This window comes from Watersipora subatra, chromosome 2 (assembly GCF_963576615.1).
Source record: "Watersipora subatra chromosome 2, tzWatSuba1.1, whole genome shotgun sequence".
Classification (NCBI taxonomy): Eukaryota; Metazoa; Bryozoa; class Gymnolaemata; order Cheilostomatida; family Watersiporidae; genus Watersipora; species Watersipora subatra.
Genome location: NC_088709.1, coordinates 53,990,890 through 54,017,658, shown reverse-complemented (window position 1 = coordinate 54,017,658; position 26,769 = coordinate 53,990,890). Strand labels below are relative to the sequence as shown.

The window sequence follows — 26,769 nt, the reverse complement described above, 5'->3', positions numbered from 1 at the left end:
AGATTAGGTAGTGAAAGGCAGTATTGGGAGGATATAAGGAAGTGTAAGAAAGATGGATGCTCTTCGTGACACCATTACATGTGAGTACATCCATTTATACGACACAGACTTGCCCAAAATGATGTAACGAGTGATACAACTTGTATCTACCTACCTTGTATACCTCTACCTCTCGTATTCACATCAGCTATTGCGATAAAAGTCTAGTCCTACGCGGCTCTATTAACATATATTTTATCTTGTATTTGCTCATGTCGGCTAGAATAAAGTTTTAAATCCAGCTACAGATACATTATTATGAATGTTTCAAACGCCTCAAATAATGGAAATTAAAAACTTGTCTTATTTGCTTCCTCTAAATGCTGTGTAAACATCTGAGTACCGACTACGATTCTGCCGGTCTACGGTAATTAGGTCGTTGAGTTAACTTATTTCAGCGCGGCCTTTGTTCTGTAGCAGCTGAAAAAAAAGTAACTCAGCCGCGGATAGAAATAAATATGTTTACTATCACCAACAGTAGCAAATGCAACGATTTTAAGTAGTGGAGATGTGGCAATTCATAGACAATACACCATTGAATGAGAAATACTTACCTTTTTGAAGTAGAAATTTAGTAAGTAAAACACAGTAGCAATAGCCGTGCAAGTTCTGTAGTAGCTGTAGTGCTCGTAGCTGGAAAAAAATAAAAGTAACTCAGCCACAGAAGGAAATGAACATGATTACGATTACCAACAGTGGCAAATGCGACGTTTTTAAGTAGTGGAGATGTGGCAATTGATAGACAAAACAACATTGAATAAGAAGTACTTACCCTTTTGAAGTAGAAATTTAGTAGGTAATTTTTGAAGCGAAAAAAATTGTCTACGTGACCGGGAAAGACACTCGTTCACATGACCTTTCATTGGCTGTAAATATTAACTTACTACTCATTTACTAATTAAATTTACTACTCGTTAATTTGTTTAATGAGTAGTAAATTTTATTTAATTTTACCGATGCATTTACTACTCATATTAAATCAGTTTGCTTCATACGGCCGAATCAAAAAAAGGATAAGACAGTTCTATAAAGTGGACTAACACATACACACATAAATATACAGATAGATCTTTTGCTGTTAATAGAGTAGACAATGTTCTGCTCTTTTCTAGCTTTGTGCTGCTGCTACCTTGCTTTACTAAAAATTGATTGCTCTAATAAAAATCTTACTGACATACACCAGATTGTTATAAACCCTATGTATATGTAGTAGAATTACATAGTCTAAAATTTATTATTCACATTTATCAAGTTATTGTTCATTTTTTGTTTTATAAGTATAGTATTTATTCAAGACAATACAGTAGTTAGGAAACTGTAATGTTTTATAAAGAATGTGCTACTAAGAAGTGGGCGGAACCTATTCCCACGACCAAACATGAGTGAAGTGATTGTTTGGGAGATTTATGATAAATGCATATGTGCAAACAACTCACAAAACTTATTTATCAACACCGTCGCAAACCCTTGTACCGAAATGTCATCAACAAATTAAAAAAATTTTCAATGGAGTCGTTTAAGTATAATAACGATACAAAACAAATATAAACCTATTTAAATATGTTACCAAGTCTTTATTATTTGTAGACAATATCATAAACCTTACCCATCTGATCGGAATATACACAAATAGACAGATTAATTTGGCCTGAAATAGCAGTAAAACACTTGAAAAGATTTTTTTTTATCATAATTAAGACCGGCCAACGATACGTCAATAAAGCCGTTCGACAGATAGTAGAACTATTAAGCAGTGCGCATGTCACGAGAAAAACGTGCTCATTTCACCAGTCTATAGCATTGTTTAATTGCCGAAGGTTTCTAATATTTTTCCGTATTTAATATCTTGCAAAAATATTTAATTATAAGAATAATTATTCGATTTTATAAAATTATAAGATTTAATCCCACGACCACACGAGCGGAGCGGAAGTGTGGGAGTTTTTATGATAAATGCATGTGCACACAACTTACGAAAATTATTCATCAACGATGAGACGAACCTTCGTCAAGAAATTTCATCAACAAATTTAAGCATCGGAATGTAAAGTCGTTAAAGTATAATAACGATACAAAACACATTTAAACCTATTTAAATATGTTACCAAGTCTTTGTAAACCTTCGATAATATCTTAAAACTTACCCATCTGATCGGATTATACACAAATAGACAGATTAATTTGAACGAAAATTGCCACAAAAAACTTGAAAAGCTCGTTTTGATAAAAGTTAAGACCGAAAATTGAAACGCCAATAAAGCCGTGCGACCGATTGTAGAACTATTTAGTAGTGCGTATTTCACGAGAAAACCGTGCTCATTTCACCAGTCTATGGTGTTGTTTACTTGTAATCGAATTTTTTCGAAGGTTTTTGTAATAAACGTAGACCGTTTGAGGCGTAGACCAATTTACAGGTACGAAATTGTGGTACACCGTTTATCAGCCTATGTTTTTTGTCCAATCACCGAAGGTTTCATTATTTAAAACGTTAGCTGAAATTCTTTACAACTTACGTACCAGCTAGGGCCGAACTACAACGCCCGTTTATGACGATAACATTTTTTTTTATTTTGCTGCAGTTTGCAGAAAACTTTCAGAAGTGTGAACGCTCATACTTGCTTTCTGTTAAAGATCGCTATCAAAACCATTCTACATTCAACGCAACCAACTTTCAAACTGTGTATAGTACACAGTAGCTTGTCATTTTACTTTTAATTTTGCATTTCAGAGTTATAATAAACATATTTCCTTATTGTTGTTGTTAAATTACATACAATACAGTAGATTAGGCCTACAGCTTTATAACACTTTTATAACAGCTTTCATTTTGCTGCAGTTTGCAGAAAACTTGCAGAAGTGTGAACGCTCATACTTGCTTTCTGTTAAAGATCGCTATCAGTACCATTCTACATTCAACACAACCAACTTTCAAACTGTGTATAGTACACAGTAGCTTGCCATTTTACTTCTAATTTTGCATTTCAGAGTTACATGTATAATAAACATATTTCCTTATTGTTAATTGTTGCTAAGTTACATTATTAAACTGGAAATTCCATTAACATTATTAAATTAATTACTAAATTACGCTATTGTTAAGTTACTTATTGTTAAATTACAGTAGGTTAGGCCTACAGCTTTAACTAATATTTTTTAGTGTTGTGAAACAGGTTTGAGATAGTAGTAGATTAGGTGTGATTTATTGTTGTATTAAACCAAGTTTTTTAAACGTTTTGTGGCGATTTTCAGTAAAATCGGGTTGTAGAGCATATCTTTGGGATAGTAGTGGATTAGGTGTGATTTTTTTACAACCTTTTGTTTTGCATAATTGACTTTGAATTTAATTTCAAAACAACTTGACAACTACCATGGACATACAACTTCCCAGAACACCATGTCGCGGCCGACGCAGTGGCCGTCCACGTGTCTCTCAATTATTACAGCGCAATAGAAGGATAAATAGGTCCTCACAGCAACCATCTACATCAAATGCTAATGTTCAACAACACGCTACTCAAATTAATAACAACAACTCATCTGATTCAGATAATTCTTTAGTAGATGTTGTAGGCGATGTTAATGACATCGACTTGACAGCCCCTTTGTTTCCAGATGATGATCATGATTTTATGGACATCATTGACAATGAAAATATTGCACAAAACAACATTGCTCCTCCCAATAATGCCCCCCTTCATCACATTCCTCATTTTCAATCTGTAGATTGTCCTGCTTTTCAAGAACTGTGTAACAACTTTTTAGGCAGACTTGAGAACAACATATCACAGCTCACATGTACTGAATGTAATGAGAAACATTTTATTACATACAATGCTAAAATACAACTATGTCATACGTGTCAACAAGTTAGACCTGACGCTGTTAATAAATTCAGTGCAGCCAACAATATGGACCCAGGTCCATCTGTTGAATTGTTATCTTCTCTTACACTTATAGAACAGTTACTCATTGCTCAGGTTAATCCTACAATGTCTATATTCCGTCTTCCACTTGGTGGCCAATTTGGGTTCAGAGGTCATGTCATCAATTTCTCTCAGAACGTAAATGACTTTGTAATAAATTTACCTTGCCAATTACAACAAATTGACATCATTGTCCTTCGTCGTCGCGTTGACCAAGTTGCCTTGCCAGCCAATCTCTTTACAGTTTGTCGTCAAAGAGTTCTTGCCGCGCTCATTTGGCTTAAAACTAACAACGAATTTTATCGTAACATAAACATTATCCAAGAAAACATAGATGCTTTGCCAATTGATGACATTGTGGAATTACCTGACCATCATATAGTACAAGAGTTAGATGCTGACCTACCTCCAGCACCTAATCCAGATAATGGCGCCAACAACGCAAATGAAGCCAACAACAATGAACCTAACTTGCAACGTCAACAAAATATTCCAAATGACCATATCATTCCAAATACATGTACATTTGCACCTGCACAAAGGCCCGCACCAAATGAAAATCAAGCTATTCAGGCTGCAATTGATAACAATGATGTAATTGATTGGCCTGCAATACAAGGTGAACCTATCAACGAGTTCAACACTGTTGGCTACATAACAAGAGCATTTCCTGTTTTGTTCCCGACAGGTTCCGCGGATTTACGTGCACCCCATGCTAAACCTGTTTTCGCGCGTGACTACTTCAAACATCTTCTTTACTACAAAGATGGTCGATTTCAAGCTGATCCTAGATTTGTTTTCCTTGCTTACAATAGTACACTCCGCTGGCAATCCATTCAAGTAGGTCAAGTCTTCATACAGAACAACCCAAATGAACGTGAAATGTCTGTTGCTGATATTCGCCAACTTGTCAATGAAAATCAATGAAACTTGAGCAACAAAATTCTTAGGTTCGGTTCCCAAATCAGGGGTACTGCTCAATACTGGTATAGCCGACGCAATGAACTTCTGGCAATGAACAAACAACTCGGAAATGCTACTGCTTTCTTCACATTTTCAGTTGCTGACATGCAGTGGCCGGATCTTGCACATTTCCTTGATACTGACAATAGAACCATTGCTCAAGCAATTGCGCACTCACCTCTTACTGTTGACTCATACCTAGGTGTTAGATTTGACACATTCTTCAAACATTTCCTTACACCTTACTTTCTAATTGATGACTATTGGTACAGATTTGAATGGCAACATCGAGGCAGCTTGCATGTGCATGGCCTAGCTTGGTTACAAAATGCCCCAAACACACAAACTTGTACACAACTTGAACTAACATCGTATTGGGATAAATATGTATGCACTTGGAATCCTGCCATTGAACATAACCAAAATCCAGCTAATTTCTATTGGGATGTTCGAAACCACCCATGCTCATTAAGGGGTCAAGATGTAGATAACTTAGAAAACTACTTGAAAGACCTTGTCAACATTTGTCAAAAACATACACGTTGCAATCCGGGGTACTGTTTGAGAACACAGCCAGATGGCACTCAAAAATGTCGATTTGGCTTTTTAAAAGAACTCCAAGCACAAACATCTGTTGATTCTGTTCTAGATGAACAAGGTCGTAGAACATCTATGGCTATAAAATCTGCTACTAATGACCCTCTCTTGAACAACTATAATTGCAGATGCATGGTTACATGGACTGCAAATCATGACGTTTCATTGACTTTTGACATAACCGATGCAGCCAAATACATTGCCAAATATACTTCAAAAGCTGAAACCGCAAGTACTGACTACACGCAGGTTTATCATCAAATTATCACACAACAGCTTCCTCCTGAAGCCAACATACAACGCACTGCAACTGCTTTACTACTCAACACTATTGCTAGAGATGTTTGCGCACAAGAAGCAGTTCATGTCGTTGCTAGCTTACTTCTGTATCACTCTTCACGCAGCTTTGTCACTCTTAAAGTTGATGGTCAAACAATACAGGCTAACTTACCTGGACAAGGAAACTCTGATATGCGAAAATACATGGCCCGTCCTCCTGCTTTCCACGCCATGTCTTTCTTTGCATTCACAAAATCATTCAGACTTATCCAACACCGTAATGCAAACTTCCTTACAGCTCATGCCCGTATTGGTGGTGATGCCATCATGCAAATCTTCCCCAAATACAGCTCAGATCCAGTAAGTGACAAATTTGCCAAGTATTGCATGCAGTTTTTAGCTCTGCATAAACCTTTCACCCAGTGGAACCAATTGCTCGCAGGCTTTGAGAACCCAGTCGATGCTTACACACAATTCAGTCATGAAAACCCCCTACTCGTTGACCAAGAGCAACCACTTGAAAATGCAGTGGAACAAGCGGCGGCCCAACTTGCTCAAGATGCAGAAATCATTCTTGAAAATCCTCCCCATGAACGTAAGCCCTGGATGGGCCTACTTGACCAAGAAGACGACTTGCCTTTCGCTCAACCTGCTTTACAAGCCAATCCGGATTTTGACTGGGTTGACGATAGCCAACATCTCCTACACCTTGATCCACACGCTCCTACTTCTCTAATTGATGCTCAAAACAATTACAACCCACCTCCCATTGAAATACCTCTTGTTGATATTTCCCAACTAAACAATGAGCAAAGGCAAGTCTATGACCGCATAGAGAACCATTCCCAACTTCCCAATCCTCTTCCCCTCAGAGCACTTGTTCTTGGTTCCGCTGGAACAGGTAAAAGATTCCTAATTCAAGCATTGCATCAACTACTCGGTCAATGTCGCAAAATTTTGGCTCCTACTGGTGTTGCAGCATTGAACATCTCTGGTTCGACCATTCATTCTTTCCTACACTTTGCTAAACCTACTGACACTCGCAGCTAAATGGCCCTGCTTTGCAAATTCTTCAAGCTAAGTGTCTGCAAATCAAACACATTATAATTGACGAACTTTCAATGATTGGCTGCTGCCTGATTAATGCAATTGATAAACGTTTGCGACAAGCCTTCCTTGAAAAATCAGACCAGTTTTTTGGTGGCTGCTCCATAATCATGTTTGGTGACTTTGGTCAACTACCGCCTGTTTTAGATGCCAGAATGTTTCAGCTCAATGTCAGGAGTGCTGCTTGTTTGCATGGCCACTCAGCTTACCATACCTTTGATTCTGCGTTCTTCTTATCCCAATGTATGCGCCAAGCAAACGATCTAATCTTCCGCGATCTATTACTAAGACTCCGTGATGGAGAGTCGACAGAGCAAGACTATGAACTCCTGTCGCGGCGATTTCCTGGCATTGCTGATCACGATCCCGTCTTCGATACTGCTACTCGTCTATTTCCAACATGTCAATTGGTCCACGACTACAATTCAAACAGACTTCTATTACTTGGCAATCCCATTGCACAGATTAACTCAAAACACGCTGGCTGCAATGCTCACTTGGCATCTTCTAATCTTGCATGCAGTCTTCAACGCACTGTATTTCTATCAGTCGGTTCGCAAGTTATGCTTAGAGCAAATCTTTGGGTTGAGAAGGGATTAGTCAATGGTTCAATTGGTACTGTTTTGCGTATCATATACTGTGCAAATCAAGGCCCTCCTGCATTACCTGCTTTCGTTGTCTGCATATTTCCAGATTATACTGGTCCAACATTTCTTCTCGAACACCCCAACAGTTTTCCAGTTACTCCTATCAAGCATATTTGGACTGCTGGCCATGCCACCCTTAGCCGTACAGGCATTCCTCTCGATCTAGTGTGGGGTTTGACAATACACAAGAGTCAAGGTCTTACCATGGCTAAAGCTGTCATTGATATAGGCCATCACGAAATGACCGCTGGAATATCGTTTGTTGCTCTCTCTCGAGTTCGAAACATCAATGGCTTACTTGTTAACAACTTCGCTAGGGAGCGCATCACTCGATTAGCTATCAATGACCAAATCTTACAATGCAAAAGAGAGGAGACTAGACTGCACGACCTTTAACAGATACTGTATACTTATAATAAATATTACAATATCAATAATTAACCAATTACTCGTATATCTGGTTTCAAACCAACTTTACATCCAAAATAAATTATTAGTTGCACTTTTTTAGAGTCGTGCTCCCTCAAATTTAGTTTATATCAACTCAAACAAGTCTCATTTACACTATATTCTGCTGAGAACTACTTTTTCAACAACCAACAGTACCCTTTCTTTTTTCAATTATCACTTTGGTCGTGGGCTGTATGACAGTGGAATTTCTAGTTATTAAAATAATTATTTAAATTTATACGAAGGTTTCTGTAATAAACGTAGACTGTTTGAGGCGTAGACCGATTTACAGGTACGAAGTTGTGTTACCTATTTTATCAGCCTAGGTTTTTTGTCCCATTACCGAAGGTTTCATTAAATTATTTAAAACGTTAGCCAAAATTCTTTCCATCTGATGTACAAGCTAGGGCCGAACTACAACGACCCTTAATGACGAGAAATTTTTTTTATTTTGCTCCAGGTTGCAGAAAACTTTCAGACGTGTGAACACTCATACTTGCTTTCTGTTAAAGATCGCTATCAAAACCATTATACATTCAATGCAACCAACTTTCAAACTGTGTATATTACACAGCAGCTTGCCATTTTACTTCTAATATTGCATTTCAGAGATATAATAAACATATTTCCTTTTGTAAAATTACATACATTACAGTAGGTTAGGCCTACAGCTTTAATTAATATTTATCTTATTGATGTAAAACATAGGTTTGAGATAGTAGTCTCAGTCAATTTCCGCTGACAACTACTTTTTCAACAACCAGCACTACCCTTTCTTTTTCCTTCATCAATTATTCCATTATCTGGTCGTGGGCTGTATGGCGGGGGAATTTCTAGTATATACATATACATATATGTAAACCTGTATATATACACATATATATACATGTATGTAACCTATATATATATACTTTGTTTCATATATGTACACTAAGTGTGCTCAATATAAAATAGAGCTAAAATACATAAAAGTATTCGGTTAAAGTTTATTCACTTTATTACTACAACCATTGGTTTCATACAGCCAGCGAGCTAGCTGCAATCGTCAGGTAGTGTGAATGTTTACAGAGCAGTTGTCATCATCAAAGGATGTTAGGAGGATTGAAGGAATTGAAAAGCTAAAAGCTTGAAACTCAAAATTGGAATTGCTCTCCATAGAGGTATAATTGGCCATTAAGTGTTCTCAAGTAAATATTTGTTTCTGTGTCTACATGATGACATAAGTTCTGATCGTTTATTTAAAGTTGCCTGCTCAGGTCTAAGTATAAAGTACAGTTTCTCTGTCTGGCATAAGTTATAAGTCTTGGTTACGTCGGAGTACGGCTGCGCTTTGGTAACAATGTTCCATGATGTTGTAAATCCTATATTGTTGCTCTTTAGGTGCCATATGTGTTTGCTCTGCTCAGTAGCGTTTTGGTTTTTTGCGTGGTTTTTATATACATATATATATATAATATATATATATCTAAAGCAATTTATTATTGCGGAGTAATGGACCAAAAACAAATTCTATCGAGTAACCAAGTTTTCGAGCTATTCGAGGGCGAGTTATCCAAGTTTGACTGTATCTAAATATATAAATATCATATTTACTGGTAAGTAATTACACTGATTGGCTGTATGACATGCATATTCTACTGACTTGTACAACTTGAAAATATCATAAAAACTTCCTGATGTACATTATTCAAATACATATACAGACAAACATGGATAACTTGAACTTCAAGGGACCGAGCAAAAGTGTTCGTATTATCAGAGCGTTCAAGTTATCAGAGCACTGTCACAAGTCCATATATTTACTCATTTATTAGTAGATACATGTACATATACAAACTATAATATAAATCAAAGGCACAAATGGCTTGTTTCAAATTAAATGCTTCTAATGTAAAGTTTAAAACGTTTTCATGAAAAAGTATAGAGATTTTTCTATCACTTGAGATTGGTTTGTTGTTTGAGGTGATGTTATCGCCAGGACGTTTTTCAGATTGACATTGGCAAAACTTGATCGTTGTTGAAATGCTCAAAATAAAAGACATTTTTTTCTTTTGGGGTTTTACCCACGATCAATTTTGCCGGTTTTTCTTGAAGTTTATGCAGATTACCTTACTTTACCTGGGATTCGTTAAGAGCAACACTCCGAGGCAGTTCAATTAGAAGTTTTACGAGGTTTTACGGTACATTTTATATCACTCACGCTTTTTTAATAGATACTTATTGAATGTACACACGTATTCTGTGTTTAGGTCAAACGATGAATAGTTTTTTGTAGCTCAGACAACGTATACGTTTAATTACACCAATTTTAAGACGTTTTGAACATTCAACATTCCGACGTTGATTCAACACGGAATCAGCGTCGGAAAACTATTCATCACGGGCTAGCCGGGTCACGCACTCAAGGATTTTTGCCACGCACATACAAAACAACATGCGATTTTTGTTTTGTATGTGCGTGGCGAAAATCCTTGCGCGCGTGACCCGGCTAGCCCGTGCTATTCATCGTATCGCAGTATAAATCAATTTTCACCAAACTTTTAGAAAAGTCGTTGACAAAAATATTTTGCCGATGGTGGTAATAACGACGCTTATGAATTACGAAAAGATGAAGTTTACCTCTATGGCTTTGAATAAAGTGATTTTCTAAAGCGATAACAACCGTTTCGGTAGCCGTTGGGCAAAAAAACAGTTCGAATTAACAGTGTTGAGTTCGAGTTATCTATAGCAATTTATAATTATGTGGGAACGGACCAAAGGAAATGTTCGAATTAACTATGTGTTCGAGCTATCCGTGGACGAGTTATCCATGTTTGACTGTATATGAATATTATACCCTACAGAATAAATTTATTCGCGGAGTTATATTTCGCGAAAATTGCCATTTCATGCATATTTGCGGATTAATTTATTCGCGGCTGAAAACTGTCACGCTTGTCGCTGAAGAGTTAACTCTATTACGTCTACCAATAGAGTTAACCCTACGCATGCGCGCATTGCGTGTTTCGTTTTCTATTTAGCTTACAACTATGGGTCGATCGTGCTAAGCAATAAACTTTTTGCTGCGTTCAGAGGTTTTTATGAATATTCATAGATTTGGAGGCCTTTGATGAACCAACAATTTGTGGTAAGTAATGAGTTTTTTCAAAACCATTTACCAAATTAGTTGAATTTTACTTTGGTTCTTTGGTAAAACGCAATATATATTTTTCCATCCCTACTGCTTCATTATTTTTTATTTTAGTGTGAGAGAGATTTTTCATCATACACGCAAACACAATGACTGCAAGGGTGGTATACAGTATGTCATTCTTAGAAGATCACCAATCATTCAGGGAGTTCTGAAAATTGAGGTAGAAGTGACCACAGCTACTTACGAGGAGAATCTATCTGTTTAAAAAAAAGGAACAAAAACGCCTTTACGAGCACAAATCTTTGGCCAACCGGCAGAACTTCGCAATAGTCAGCCATGAGGAGAGTTCTGATGATAACTTCCTTACCAGCCATGTAGTAACAAGAGAATCGCCTTTAACATCTACCCAAGACAGTGACAGAGATATAGGACTGCTATTACCAAAATAACTATTCAGAGAGCACCATTACACACTAGTATTCACTTATCAAGAGTACCAGTTTAATTTTATTTCTAGACAACCGCCATATGGACTAAACTGTTTATATTTACTCCATTCATTGTTTGTAAAATTTTATTTGTATTTGAAATATTTTATTTGTAAAGGACAGCCTTTTATATTGGACTAACCCTTATATTTAACTTAGTTAATTTATGCCTTAACGAAACTAACAATGCTGAGTCAATGCGTGTGAGTGGTGCAGTGAAACTATTTGGCTGGGGTGCGTTTTCGCCGTTACAATGCGTCCGGTCACGGGGCGGTATCGGCCGATAGTTTTAGTGCCGTTTTCTCAGTTAGTCATGCAGAACGGCTTAGGATTACCTACGCTTTTCATCTAGTGTAGATCAGTTGGTCACACCGGTCTCTGTAGTTTGGTTGAGTTAATATACCGTGTATTGGACAACTATACCACTCTATTCTTAAGTACAAGGTATTTACCATTTAATATTTATCCAATTTCTGATTTTGTCGTTTTTCTTTTTAACCAACTTGAATTATTTGCGTATTAATATTTCTTAAAATCTGTTTTCTTTATTAGTTAGAAACCACTACGGCGAGACAACTCATATATGATTATAAACTAACACAAACCTAGCCGTACCAGAACATTAAAGGGCAAAAGGTAATTACTAATCTTTTTTTTATAAACGTATTTCCTATCGCATTCTTGCCGATTTTACGTATTTTGCGCTTAACATTACGACTTTTATTTTAGCTTTCACGGTGCATACCAAGAACTGGCACGCATAATAAAATAACCTATTCAACCACAAAGAATTGTGTCTAGTCCTATTGCACCCGTAGACGCACACCCTTAGACATAACCTGGTACAGCTACAGTGAAAGCTTACCTATCGAGACTATCAACCAGACCACCCTGTCCAGGAACCGGAGACGCCGTTGGAAACAAGATACGCAGACGTTGCACACCGTTACGGAACGACGGACAGCTAAGTATAACACATCTACGAACGTTATCTATCTACACTTAAACCTGAACCTTATCTAGTTACTTTATACAGAATTTTGTTTAATTTTCCTTTAATCCTTTCTCATTCTATTCCTTAGTTTACTCTACAATCAGATTATTTGTAAACAGAGACTGGGTTGACCAATTCTGCTTTGAAAAGTTACTGCTTTACCGATTTATTCAGTTTCGGGGGATTCACAGTAGTTGAAGCCCTGATATCGTTGGCCCTTACTGGTTCCTGCTGGAGGGCGTGTTGTGATTGCGTTGGGGTTCCGACAGCCTGTGTTGTTTTCCTGTGCCCTCATTCCGCGCATGTCATTGTATTGTTAGCCAAACTTGAGTAAACAATTAGGCAGCCTGATAAATCTAGTAAAATTTCCACATACATGTACTATAACTCCGTTGTATTACTCAACCAAGCATGAGTGTACAGGCCTACAGGCGTAGCTTACGTCATATGGATGAAGATGCATTGAGACCCTTTATCAAAGCTGAGCTATCGGATGCAAACAATGCTGTACTCAACATAAGCACTAAAATACAACAAGCAGCTAACATTGGTGATAGTACTGGTACTGATGTGTCGCTAGAGCCTGAGGAACTGAAAGAGTTTTTGGAGTACACTAAACCATACAATTACACTATGCTGCTGATAGATGAAATTTTTAAGACACTTAAAGGTGTATCACATGATGAGGAAAATGAGCTGAGTGAAGAAATCTCAGAGTTATGTCAAACTATGGCTGAGCTGCATGCTACTGTAGGTACGTTTCGCGACACTATAATTCAATCTTTACAAAACAAATTCTCACAACTGAAATCGAAGGCTTTTAGTACATTCGCTGACTGTCAGAAAGACATGGCTAGCAGCCCTACCCGAACCACAAAGCTGGAGACCTGGATCGGCACCCTAGTGAAAGTGGATCAGGAAATAATCCAAGTATACGAAGATTTACGCAGATGGTCAAATGGAAAGCTGTATGGCAGTACTCAACAGGACATGGACAAGATTAGTCAGAATGTCAGAAGCCTCACTCGAAAAGCAAATCAGCTACTCTTCGCCGCAGAAGAATGTAATGACGAAGGGGCAAACTCTGAAGAAGAGGACAGTGTGGTAGAACAAAAGTCCAGTATACACACCACATCATCCGTTCACAGTCAATCTGTTAAGTCAGCTGTTTCCAAAACACGAGCTTTGGTTGAGGCAATGAAAAGGGAAACTAGCAGCAAAGAAACAGACCTTCTAAGCTGCTCTAGTCAAGACACACATGGAGGTATAGCACTAGCCAAGGAGTTCGCACAGGCGATTGCTACAAGTTTTGCGCAGAGCATGGAGCTGCAAAGAGTACCAGTACCCAGCCTGTACGTGTTCAATGGAGATCCTCTGGAGTATGCTGACTGGGAGATGGCATTTTCAGCAGTAGTCGACAAAAGTGGAATATCTGAAGAGGAAAAGATGAGACATCTACAGAGAAGCGTAGCAGGTCCAGCTAGAAAAACGATACAGCGCTACTTCAGATTGAAGTCACCTAATGCTACCAAACAAGCCCGACAGGCTTTGAGAGAGAAGTTTGGCGATGACTTCAAGATATGCGATGCCTACAAGAAAGAATTGGACAGCTGGCCAAAGATTGGTGGTAAAGACCAAAATGCACTCACCGACTATTCAGAATTTCTGCATCAGTGTCTAATTACCATGGATGACGTTCCAGCTTTGTGCTCACTAAATGATTGGAGTGAGATACGAAAGGTAGTCGATAAGCTACCAGACTGGCTAGTCAATCAATGGAAGAGAAAAGTCACGTCATACAAACGCAAATACAAAGTATATCCAAAGCTGAAAGACCTGACAGAATTTCTACAAGATGAAGTAGAAGTTAATGGGACAGAGGTGACAACAGAAAGTCGTGGTGCTACTGCAATGGTGAAGCCAGCTATAAACAACAAACCCAAAAAGTCAGCTACACTAACTGTCAAATCAACAGAGAAGACACTTACCGAGAAGAAAACTTCAAGTCGGCCTTCCCATAAATTTTGCTACAACTGTGAAATGACCAATCATATGAGTGTTGACTGTGGTCATCTACGCAGGAAGCCTCACGCAGAGGTGATAAAACTGATCAAAGAGAAGCAGCTATGCTTTGGTTGCCTGCGGCCTGGTCATTCGTACAAAATGTGTCAGAATAGAGCGCAGTGTACCAAATGCTCCAGACGCCACCCTGACTGCCTACATACCGAGGAGAAACCTGAAGAAAAGAAGAAAGAAAATATTGAAACTGTTCAAACCTGCGGCAAAGTACAGAGCACAACAGACGGATTTACATCAGCAATGATTGTACCTGTTTGGGTGTCACACAAGAATAAACCTCATCAGGAACTACTTACCTATGCCATGCTCGATACCCAGAGCAGCTCTACCTTCATGTTAGACAACCTGTTTGACAAGCTCAAATGCCCAGCAACTAAAACAAACCTGACAATCACTACCCTCACTTCCAAGAAAGAAACAACAGAAAGTCTGAAGATCAGTAACCTTCAAGTAAGAGGATACAGGCAGTCTAAGAAACTGAACCTTCCACCGACATACACAAGACAGTTTATTCCATTTGACAAAGATCATGTTCCTACAAGAAGCAAAACTACTTCCTGGCCTCATCTTCAACACGTGGAGAATGAGCTAGAAGAACTCTTTGAGTGTGATGCTGGTCTGCTGATAGGATATGATTGCATGAGTGCATTAGCCCCAATAGAGACCATCAGAGCAGAGGGTAATGTTCCTTACGCTGTCAAGACTGAATTGGGATGGAGCATCGTGGGCACAGTAGACCAGAGAGAAAGTGCAGATAGATTAGGAATCAGCCACAGAGTAATCATGAAAGAGTCAGAGGCTGGAAATCAGCTAGCTTTTGAATGCAAAACAACGATAAAGGAAAAGAATTTTTCAAACGAGATTACAAAAATCATGCAGACAGATTTCACAGACATTAAAGACCATAGCAAAGCAATCTCTATGGAAGATAGATCATTTCTGCAACAACTGAGCAAGAACATCCACCAGGATTCTGAGGACTTTGTCACCATGCCACTGCCGTTTCGTGAGAGACCTACCAGTCTACCAGACAACCAAAAGATGGCCGAGAAACGACTCCATCTACTAGGAAAAAAACTCCAAAGCGAACCTATGTTCAGACAGCAGTACACAGAGTTTATGACCAACTTACTGGATCAGGGTCATGCAGAAGAGGTCACCACACCTGGAAAGAAAGGAGAGTGTTGGTTTTTACCACACTTCGCAGTTTTTCACTCAAAGAAACCTGGCAAGATCAGAGTAGTATTTGATGGCAGTGCGAAGTTCAGACAACAGTCCATCAACGACCACTTACTGCAAGGTCCCGATCTCCTGAATGGATTATTAGGAGTGCTTCTGAGATTCAGAGCAAAGAAAATTGCCATCATGTGTGACATCGAGAAAATGTTTCATCAGTTTCGGGTGGCGGAGCATGACAGAGACTACTTCAGATTCCTGTGGTGGGATGACAAAATGGAGACAGTCAAGGTATACAGAATGGTTGTGCATCTTTTCGGCGCTACATCTTCACCTGGTTGCGCCACATTCGGATTGAGATATCTGGCACAGAAACACCAGAGCACACATCCGAAAGCTGCAGACTTCATTCAACAATCTCTTTATGTAGATGACGGATTGATATCAGTCAGTAGTGAGCAAGAAGCAAAGGAGCTTATAGAGTCAGCTAGAGATCTCTGCAAGAAAGGCAACATCAGACTACACAAATTTGTAACAAACTCATCAGAGGTGCTGGAAACTGTTCCCCCTTCAGAAAGATCCCAGAACCTGCAGGAAGCCACTATAACCACGACTACTCCAACACAACCAGAGAGAGCATTAGGAGTACTCTGGTGTGTAGAAACGGACACCTTTCGTTTTACCATGCCGGTCTCTAAGGAGATGCAAACTAGACGAGAAATACTATCTCTGATAGCTTCAATATATGACCCGCTAGGGTTCCTAGCACCTTTCATAATTACGGGAAAACAAATACTACAGGAGCTGTGTAGACGCAAAGCAGATTGGGAAAGTAAACTACCATCTGACCTGACACCAATGTGGCACAAGTGGACAAGAGGACTACGAGATCTTTCAGAACTATGTATAGTAAGATCTAACATAATAGAGGAAGATGCTGCTAAAAGTGAAATACACTGCTTTTCGGATGCAAGCACCACTGGCTATGGTGCATGTGCCTACCTCAGACAAATAACCAAAGAAGGAGAAGTGAAGTGTAGTTACCTGCTTGGAAAAGCAAGAGTGGCACCCCTCAAGATGATCACGATTCCGCGCATGGAACTTCAAGCTGCTGTTGTTGCCACGCAACTAGTGAGCGTACTTGAGAAGGAGCTGAAAGACTTGCTGCCGGCCAACACTGCTACACACTACTGGTGTGATTCTATGATTGTACTAAACTACATTTCAAATGATGCTAAGAAATTCAAAGTCTACGTAGCAAATCGTATCCAGCAAATTCGAGACGTGTCAACACCTACACAATGGCACCACATAGCATCTGGAAATAACCCTGCTGACCACGCATCCAGGGGTTCTGAAGTGAAAGACATAATTCGACATTGGATTAATCCACCAAGTTTCCTTCAGCAGTCAGATATCAAAATACCCACAACGAAACTGGAAAAAACAACAGATAAGCTCCCTGAAGCACGTTGCCTCTCTACTTCTGTAAAAGAAATACCTGGACTTTTAGGGATGATGGAGCGGTACTCTAAATGGGAAACGCTAATCAACACCTTTGCGGTGTTCATCAGGGTTGCCATACATAAGAAAAAACAAAAACTAACACCCCTACAACTGAGAAAAAAAGCTATCAGGCTAATCATCAAAACAGCCCAAAGTCGACTAGAGAACAAACATCTTAAACAGTTAGACCCGTACACAGATGACGATGGTATCATACGCATAGGAGGGAGGCTAAAATACTCTACCACTCTCACCATCGACTTGAAGCACCCAGCAATTCTGCCAAAGACATGCCACATCACAAACTTGATCGTACAGTACTATCATCGACTAACTGGTCACTCTGGAAGAGGGCTGACAACTGCTACAATACGACAGAACGGATATTGGATCACAGGACTATCTACCGCAGTGTCTACGGTAATACACAATTGCGTAATATGCAAAAAACTGAGAGGAAATACGGAGACTCAAAAAATGGCGGACCTACCAGCCGTACGATTGGAACCAGCCACACCATTCCACTACTCCGGAATGGATTGTTTTGGGCCGTTTCACGCCAAAGATGGACGCCGTGAAGTTAAACGCTACGGACTGATGTTCACATGCCTAACATCTCGGGCAGTCCACATAGAAATGCTAGACGATTTGACCACGGATGCGTTTCTGAACTCACTCAGATGCCTAATAGCCATGCGAGGCAATGTGAAGTCACTCTATTCAGACCAAGGCACTAATTTCAGAGGTGCACAGACAGAACTGAAAAAAAACCTGGCTGAAATAAATGAAGAACTGCACAAAAAACTTGCAGAAAAGTTTGAATGTGAATTTCTTTTTAACACCCCATCGTCGAGCCACATGGGAGGCGTTTGGGAAAGACAAATTAGAACAGCGAGACAGGCTCTGGAAGGACTAATCCAAGAAAGACACGCACAGCTCACTAGTTCTTCTCTCCGAACACTCTTCTACGAGGCTACCAACATTATAAACAGCAGACCGCTCACAGTGGAAGATCTAAATGACCCCAACAGCTATCCTCTCACACCAAACCACCTGCTGCACTTCAAATCAGATGTTTGCCTACCACCACCAGGGGACTTCAAAGACGCAGACGCCTACTCCAGAAAACAGTGGCGAAGAATACAACATTTGGCCAATGTCTTCTGGAAGAAATGGAGGCTGGGATATCTGCAAACCTTGCAGCATAGGCAGAAGTGGACCGATGAGAAAGAGTCGCTAAAAGTCGGCGACATAGTTTTTGTGATGGATGCTAACCCACTACGAAACCAGTGGAAGCTGGCTAAAGTAACAGAGATGATCAAAAGTCATGATGGAAGAGCTAGAAGAGCGAAGTTAACACTAGGCAACACTCAATTAGACCGACAAGGTAGAGCTATCAAACAAGCTACGGAGATAGAAAGACCGCTGAACAAGCTGATCATTCTGACTCGAGTTTGAAATCGTTCCTTCCAGGAAAGATTTCCGGGGGGAGTGTAAAGGACAGCCTTTTATATTGGACTAACCCTTATATTTAACTTAGTTAATTTATGCCTTAACGAAACTAACAATGCTGAGTCAATGCGTGTGAGTGGTGCAGTGAAACTATTTGGCTGGGGTGCGTTTTCGCCGTTACAATGCGTCCGGTCACGGGGCGGTATCGGCCGATAGTTTTAGTGCCGTTTTCTCAGTTAGTCATGCAGAACGGCTTAGGATTACCTACGCTTTTCATCTAGTGTAGATCAGTTGGTCACACCGGTCTCTGTAGTTTGGTTGAGTTAATATACCGTGTATTGGACAACTATACCACTCTATTCTTAAGTACAAGGTATTTACCATTTAATATTTATCCAATTTCTGATTTTGTCGTTTTTCTTTTTAACCAACTTGAATTATTTGCGTATTAATATTTCTTAAAATCTGTTTTCTTTATTAGTTAGAAACCACTACGGCGAGACAACTCATATATGATTATAAACTAACACAAACCTAGCCGTACCAGAACATTAAAGGGCAAAAGGTAATTACTAATCTTTTTTTTATAAACGTATTTCCTATCGCATTCTTGCCGATTTTACGTATTTTGCGCTTAACATTACGACTTTTATTTTAGCTTTCACGGTGCATACCAAGAACTGGCACGCATAATAAAATAACCTATTCAACCACAAAGAATTGTGTCTAGTCCTATTGCACCCGTAGACGCACACCCTTAGACATAACCTGGTACAGCTACATTATTTGTAAACTCAAGTTTGTAATAAATTGTAATATATCTATACATGAAATAAAATATATAATTTAATCATGTTTGCTGCAGCGATATCAAGGAGTTGTTGTCGATGAAGGGGTCTAGGTTGACTGGTTGCTTCTCTGCCAATATTCCTGTCTTGACGAATTTCACTACTTGTCTCTAGTTTTCGTAATCGGAGTACGTTGTTTCATTCTCAATCTGCAGTAAACACAAAAAAGAAAAAATGAGAGAACTTTGCAGAGAACTTTCAGACGCGTGAACACTCATACTTGCCTTCTGTTAAAGATTGCTATCAAAACCATTCTACATTCAACGCAACCAACTTTCAAACTGGAGATAAAAGGAAAAAAAAGGAAATATGTTTATTATAACTCTGAAATGCATAAGTAGCAGTAAAATGGTAAGCTATTGTGTACTATACAGAGTTATAATAAACATATTTCCTTATCGTTGTTGGCAAAATACATACATTACAGTAAGTTAGGCCTACAGCAGGGGTGTCCAAACTTCGGCCCGCGGGCCAACTACGGCTCGCAGTCCATTTTTAATTGGCCCGCAAGAAATGTTATAAACAGAATGGAATATGGCCCGCACTTCAAATTTTGCCTGCACTTTTAAGTTTTAACACCAGGGGGAGCTACTGTTGATCAAGGCAGTTGCTCCACCAAAAAGGCAAGTTAATACTAAAATAATAGTTGTGATATCTGACGGCAGATATAATATTTTATTACGTTCGTGAATAACGGCCAATATATTGCATACTATATAGAACGTAGATCTGAACATAAACCGAGTCGCTAATAATAAAACTCAACCGGATATCGATATAAATCTATGACATTTAGTTGATCTTTATTGAATTAATATAAAATATAATATTCCTTGTGCCTCTATTTGCAGGCAAGAATACATATAATATATAATTCGTAAAAATATTACCAAAAAATATTCGGCTTGTTCAGTCATTCAGGTCGTTCGGTCATTTGGCGCCTTCGGCTTTTCGTATCTACCGCCAAAAAGGCCAATCCCAGAAGAATTTACCCGAAGAAATTTACTAAACATGGCAGAACCAAAGAAGCGAAAGGTAGAAAGTGAGTGCAGAAAATTTCAGACACGGTGGGAGAGTGAATATTTCTTCAAAGAATTCAAGGGGAAGTGTGTCTGTTTGATTTGCACTGAAACTGTGGCAGTTATGAAAGAGTATAATGTACGACGTCATTATGAGACCAAACATCAGGCCTATGCATCCTACACTTTTCCTAAAGTCCAGGAAAAGGCTACAGTAGCCAGCTATGAGGTCGCCCAATTCATCGCAAGACACGGCAAGCCTTTTTCAGGTGGAGACCTCATAAAACACTGCCTCGTTAAAGTCGCCGAAATAATGTGCCCAAAGAAAGTGCAGGACTTCAACAACGTCAGCATGTCCAGAAATACAGTTGCACAACGCATTGAAGACTTGTCAGCCAACGTTAAACTGCAACTGTCTGATAAAGCTTGTGCTTTTGATTTTTACTCCATCGCATGCGATGAACGCACTGATGCCACAGACATCGCACAGCTGCTAATTCTTTTCCGGGGAGTGGACGAGAACTTTGGAGTTACAGAGGAGCTGCTCGATCTTAAAAGTCTAAAAGGCACAACAACAGGTATGGATATTTTTGAAGCTGTGTCAGACTCAAGTGACAAAATGGGACTTCAATGGGACTTCAATGGGACAAGCTGTGTGGAGTTACAACAGACGGGGCTTCAGCTATGGCAGGTGCACATAAAGGAATGGCGTCTATGGTGTGCGCTAAGGTGAAAGAGACTGAAGGTGAGGCTGTTAAAAGGCTGCACTGTATTGTTCACCAAGAAGCCCTTTGTGCCAAGACAGTCAATCTTGGTGATGTAATGAACACCGTTGTGAAAACTGTCAACATAATCCGAGCAAGAGGGCTGTACCACAGACAATTTCAGGCTTTTTTTTCTGATGTGGATGCTGAATATGGGGATCTACTCTACCACTTGGATGTGCGCTGGCTAAGCCGCGGTGCCGTGCTGAAGCGTTTTTACTCCCTGAGGTCAGAAATTGACCAGTTTTTAAAAGAGAAGGATCGACCTCTTCATGAACTGAGTGATCCTCTATGGTTGGCAGACCTAGCATTTTTAGTTGATCTTACTGATCATTTAACCACCTTGAACAAAAGCCTAGAAGAGAAAGATCAGCTTATACCACAACTTTATGAGCACATGAAAGTATTTTGTGTGAAGCTCAATCTCTTTAAGACACAACTGCGCAACTTCAACGTTGTGCACTTCCCCACACTGTCCGAGATCAGAACTGCGTATCCACAGGCCAACCTTTCTGCTTGTTATATGTGTTATCGAAAGATTTGACTTACTTGACAGCACAATAACATCAATGATTAATGACTACAAGATCCACTTCAATCTAAACTATGCCAATGTGATTTATTATGTTTAGGTAAGCCGCCTTGTTGTTATGAATTACCAAGAGTGTGGAGTCCCAATTGTAGGACTTGACCTAGATCTTCAGTGTGAGACTAGCTATGTTGAATGTTAGAGGTGGATTATGACAATCAATTATACTTTATTCTTATGAACCAAAACCCAATACACAAGTAGCAAAATTCTAGAATATAAGATAGATAACAAGTAGTAAAAGCTAAGTAGAATAATCTCTTACGCCAACAACTGTATATCCTCTTAAGCTCGTCTTGTACGTCTACAAGTGTCACGGTATATATAATGTTCGTATCATATACTATGTTGTAGGAGTAAGTCCATTGGAAGGAACACTGTCTTTGGATACGTCACATGGAGAGCGCTGATATTGTGGCTGGATGCTAGTATTGCATAATATTGTTTCCGTCAGCACCGTAATATGTCATGGAAAAATACCGGCTTAGGGTGAGGGTAAGTTCAGTTATTTTTGGTAGTGCTTGGTGATGGGTGGATAGATGTAATTACTCCCAAATTCCTTGGCGGTTTCCACAGGCGGTGTTGACGGTGTTGACTCATCAGTTTCCAAGATTGATGTATTCTAATTCTGACATTTCCAATTAGAGAATCTTTTGATGTCTCTTAGGCGTCTTGATGCTTGTACGAATTATATGCTTGTACGGCAGTCTGGCTACATTCCCTGCTGGTATATTGTTTTCGAAGTATTTCCATACAACATTTCTCCCGTTGTTAAGGAACGATATGTCCTCATGTCGTATTTCGTAGTAACGTTGCTGTTGGCATAACGGTAGTAAAATAGACAGAATATATAAAATGAAATGAAGTTATAAAGTTGTGGTTAGAATAACGATATTTAAAACCCATGTACCCGAGTTAAAAAAAATTATATAATAATTCGTAAAACCAAAACCATGAATAAAATCCAAAAACATAAAGATGTTAAAAGTGAAAAATAAAAGTTTTTATTTTTTATTTTCTCAAAGCAATAAGGTTTATGTTAGTAGTAGAAGTATATGGTTGTTAGTTTGCCATATGGTTTAGGTGAGTGTCAATTGTCCTTTCGGTGTCGCGTATTATTGTCCTGGTTTTTGTATTGCGTCTCCCTTGGCAAAGTAAACGGGTCCTCCCGTATGTCGGTATGTATGGGTGGCTGTATGCGGCGAGTAGTCATTGGTCTTATGGTCAGGAAAGAAAGCTAAATCTTGAAATAGAAACATCACATAACATTATAGCAAAAACTGGCGTGTCTTTTTAGAATTCTAAAATCACAAAATAAATGTTATAACATGCATGACTCAGTTGTGCGTAAGACATTTTCACTTTCCACTGCTGGGGCTACCTACAGAAAGAAAAATTGTCCAAGCATCTGCTTTCATCACTAACCTGTTTTATCCTAAAAAAATAGAAAGTCACAATAGAAGTTAATAGTTTTAAACGAGTTCGTTTTCTGGTATGTGCCGTGTCTATTTCACAATAAAATCTATCCTAAAAATTCAAAAGTCAATTTTTGTTACATGAGTGAGACACGCCAATAATTGTTATATTTTTTTTAGTGGCTAAATTTAGCTCCCATCTCAAGGATGAATGAATCGCGGTGTATTCAATCAAATTAGGTAATCAATCAGCTACTATTGATAAAACCATACGGCACGGTGTACCTGTCAAGGAAATATAGGTGTTATTATGCGGCAATTGGTGTACAACAATTAGTGGTAAGCATGGGTGTTCGCAAAGAATCCGTAGCGACAGCAGGGTATAAATACAGAGTGGAGGCTCTCAGCAGCATTTACAGAAAACATGACAAGCAGAACATTTATTGACGCTGTAATAGCTGAGTTATTAGCATTCGTGAGGAGGTAAGTTGGGTAGAGCATAAGCGAGCAACTTTAGATTAAGGTAGGACATTATTATTATGCCAAGGTACTTACCAATCATGTATGAATCTGCGTTCTATATGGGTAGACTCAGTGAGATAACCAAGAGGGAATTCCCGGGTGCTCAATGGCATCCCACCTCGGATGCCAGCACACAGACCGAGGCCACCTCATCGGGGCTGTTTAGGCCTGTGCAGCGGGTTGTGCCGATGGCTAGGAGGGTGGTGTCATTCTGGATGATGAGTGTCTCGGGGCGGGGAGGAAGGCTCCTCCGCCACTTGGAGGAACAAGCTAGGTGGGTCTTCTTCTTATGTATATCTGTATCATCTTGTCATCCTCCGTATCCAAATCAGTGGTTATGCAGAAGTTCCATGTCTTCATTATAGGCTACAAGCTCCGAGGGCGCTCCCAGCAGGGGAGGAAAGTTCGGAGGAGGCGGTGGGGTCGACAAACCCGACAGAGTGTGGGCCGCAATGTCTGGCCTGGGTACGGAAAGGCTATAGGCGGTGCGTCCACGGGGCTCGGTTTTGTACCGATTGTGGCAATTTTACCCACCAAAATCTCTGGTGCGAGTGTGTCAACGGGGTGTAATCAGTTCTATTATTTTTAGCTTTTCCTTCCTCTACTGTACACCTCAATACCTCGCGTAATAAATCTTATAAATAGCTGAACTTATTTGTATGTGTTTCAATCGGCTGTCCTTTGTAGTTTACTGGAAAAAGCTGCTGTGGCTGTCAGGTTGGGGTGTGTAAGAGAATAATGGTTGTCAATTAGTCATTATCGTTGTGTCGTTGATTTTGTCAGTCATAGCGGGGATATTTTGTGATAAATCATGTTGACCTTGAATCTAGTTAATCAACGCTTGACTGTGTGATGGTGTATTAAGTGTAGTTAGCGTGTAGTTGTTCTATTTCTGTCTGGAGGTCGTTTTAATGGTTTGCGCAATCGTTGGTCTTGGAAAGTGGGTGGAGCTACTGGTTGGCTGGCGGGAAGATATTGGCCAATGATGGAGCCCGTTTGGTGTCATATGATCAGTATACTGTCCTTCGGCGAGTTCTTAGTCCTGTTCCCTTCATTCTTCTTTGTGTAATTGAAGGAAAAACATGTACTGTCACGGGGTTGTGTTTTTCTCGGTTATACTTTGGCTGTTGGTTTGGCCTTATTCCATCACGGAAGCGGTAAGTTCATTTCTTTAATCATATGCGTATGAGTGATTACTAGATGATGGTAGTTCATGCCGGTGGACATTTCTTGGATTGATTCTTTTAGCCATGTGACCTTACTAGGTGCACTTGTTTCGGCAAGGTTAGCGCCTGCATAAGCCTGACAACCCGTGCACCCGCGGCGGATGTTACCAGCGAGGATACCTGGGGTACGGTTATGGCTGGAGTGGGCACCATCCTAGCGGGTATCACTGTCCCGACTACTTGTGAGTGGGAAATTTTTTTTTCTTTTGTTGTTTTCATCCGTTTTCTTATTCCGTCGTGCCTGATGTCAGTGCTAATGCTTCTTGTCACTAATGGTTCTTTGTAGTGTCTGACGCTTCAACTGATCCGACCTTACGCCAATCCTCGGGGTGGCCTTCTCACTTCATAATGGGAGAAGATGTCACGTCTGATCTTTCAGTGGTCGTCGGTAGGTTATTAAACTTGTCTTAATTGTGGTCTCATGAAAATGAAATTGAGTTCCCAAAAAAATTGTTTTTCTTTTAAATGGTTGTCTCAAGCGTATAGTGGTTATTGTCTTTTTTTAGATCCCCGGCTCGTGGTGCCTCTCTGTTTGGGGGGTGTGGCGGTGATTGTTATCATTGTTATTGTTGTTTGTTGTTATAAACGAAGAAAATAAAATATGTTGAACTTCTTGTTCTGTTAATCATAATCCTTGGGGTTTAATTCTTGAGGAAAAATTTGTCTTAGTCCAAAATCTTGTTCCATTTGTGTAGGTAAGAGCTACAGCTATTCATAATATTCAAAATCTTCTATCCGCTTGGGCTTCGGGCTTCTTCGGAATCCGTGAGCTCTCTCTTTCTTTCGTTCCTGTTCATAGCTAGGTGGCAGGGTTTGGCTATGATTTTCTGTTGATTGCATGAATTCTGTTTCAGGTTCATATACGTCATCTTGATTTATGTCTGTCGTCAATGGTTGAATTTCTGTTTCAGATAAATCGTCGTATGGATCTTCTCTGTCAGGATTTTTTACTATTTCCGGAAGTTGGAAACGTACTCTCTTGTTCCTTGGCATATCTACATGTTCTTCCGTCAAATTCATCTTTGAAATATCCAGCTGGTCACTCGGAAAAGGACGGCGCTTCTCTGGTCCTGCATGAGTTGTTGGCACGCTGAGCAATCGTAAGTCTTTGACTAAACTTTCTATGCTTCCCACTATGGTGTCCTTTGTCAGCTCAAAAGGTGTGCTGGTTGGGTTGATAATAGGGATTATTATCTTATCTTGGACAACTCGGGTGGCTGATCTGCCAATCATCAGTCTTTTCAGAGTGTCAGTGTTCCTTCAAATAAGCATTCTTTTCTTTCGTAGTCGCTATCTACGTTTGCTACGATTGCCACTTCTGTAAATGGTGCTACTTGGACATTGTTGCAGACGTATGCTGAGCAGGTGGAGCAATTCTTTCCCATGGCGATGGCTGGTCCGTCATTGATGTGAAGAGTACATCTATCGAAATTCTAAGTAACTGCGCCAAGTTTGCTCATTAAGACTGTTCCTAAAATTACTTCATGTGAGATACCATCTGCTATGTAAAATCGATGTTTTCCATTCCATTCGCCTTCGATGTTCAAAATTAC

At 39.5% G+C, this 26,769-nt stretch overlaps 3 protein-coding genes across 3 annotated transcripts; all 3 read left to right on the top strand.

Annotated features, from left to right (window-relative positions):
• Nucleotides 1–3,947: 3,947 nt before the first annotated feature.
• LOC137388337 (uncharacterized) lies at nucleotides 3,948–4,889 on the top strand. The gene has a single exon (XM_068074822.1). It carries the CDS (start codon nucleotides 3,948–3,950, stop codon nucleotides 4,887–4,889), a length of 942 nt encoding a protein of 313 aa, XP_067930923.1.
• An 87-nt stretch (nucleotides 4,890–4,976) lies between these two features.
• LOC137388335 (uncharacterized) lies at nucleotides 4,977–6,851 on the top strand. The gene has a single exon (XM_068074821.1). It carries the CDS (start codon nucleotides 4,977–4,979, stop codon nucleotides 6,849–6,851), a length of 1,875 nt encoding a protein of 624 aa, XP_067930922.1.
• Nucleotides 6,852–13,067: 6,216 nt separating this feature from the next.
• Nucleotides 13,068–18,839, top strand: LOC137388334 (uncharacterized). Its single transcript, XM_068074820.1, has one exon. It carries the CDS (start codon nucleotides 13,068–13,070, stop codon nucleotides 18,837–18,839), a length of 5,772 nt encoding a protein of 1,923 aa, XP_067930921.1.
• The last annotated feature ends 7,930 nt before the right edge of the window (nucleotides 18,840–26,769 follow it).

Bases quoted from the DNA above. Each gene is read 5' to 3' on its own strand.
- LOC137388335 (XM_068074821.1), top strand. From the start codon at position 4,977: ATGAACAAACAACTCGGAAATGCTACTGCTTTCTTCACATTTTCAGTT.
- LOC137388334 (XM_068074820.1), top strand. From the start codon at position 13,068: ATGGATGAAGATGCATTGAGACCCTTTATCAAAGCTGAGCTATCGGAT.
- LOC137388337 (XM_068074822.1), top strand. From the start codon at position 3,948: ATGGACCCAGGTCCATCTGTTGAATTGTTATCTTCTCTTACACTTATA.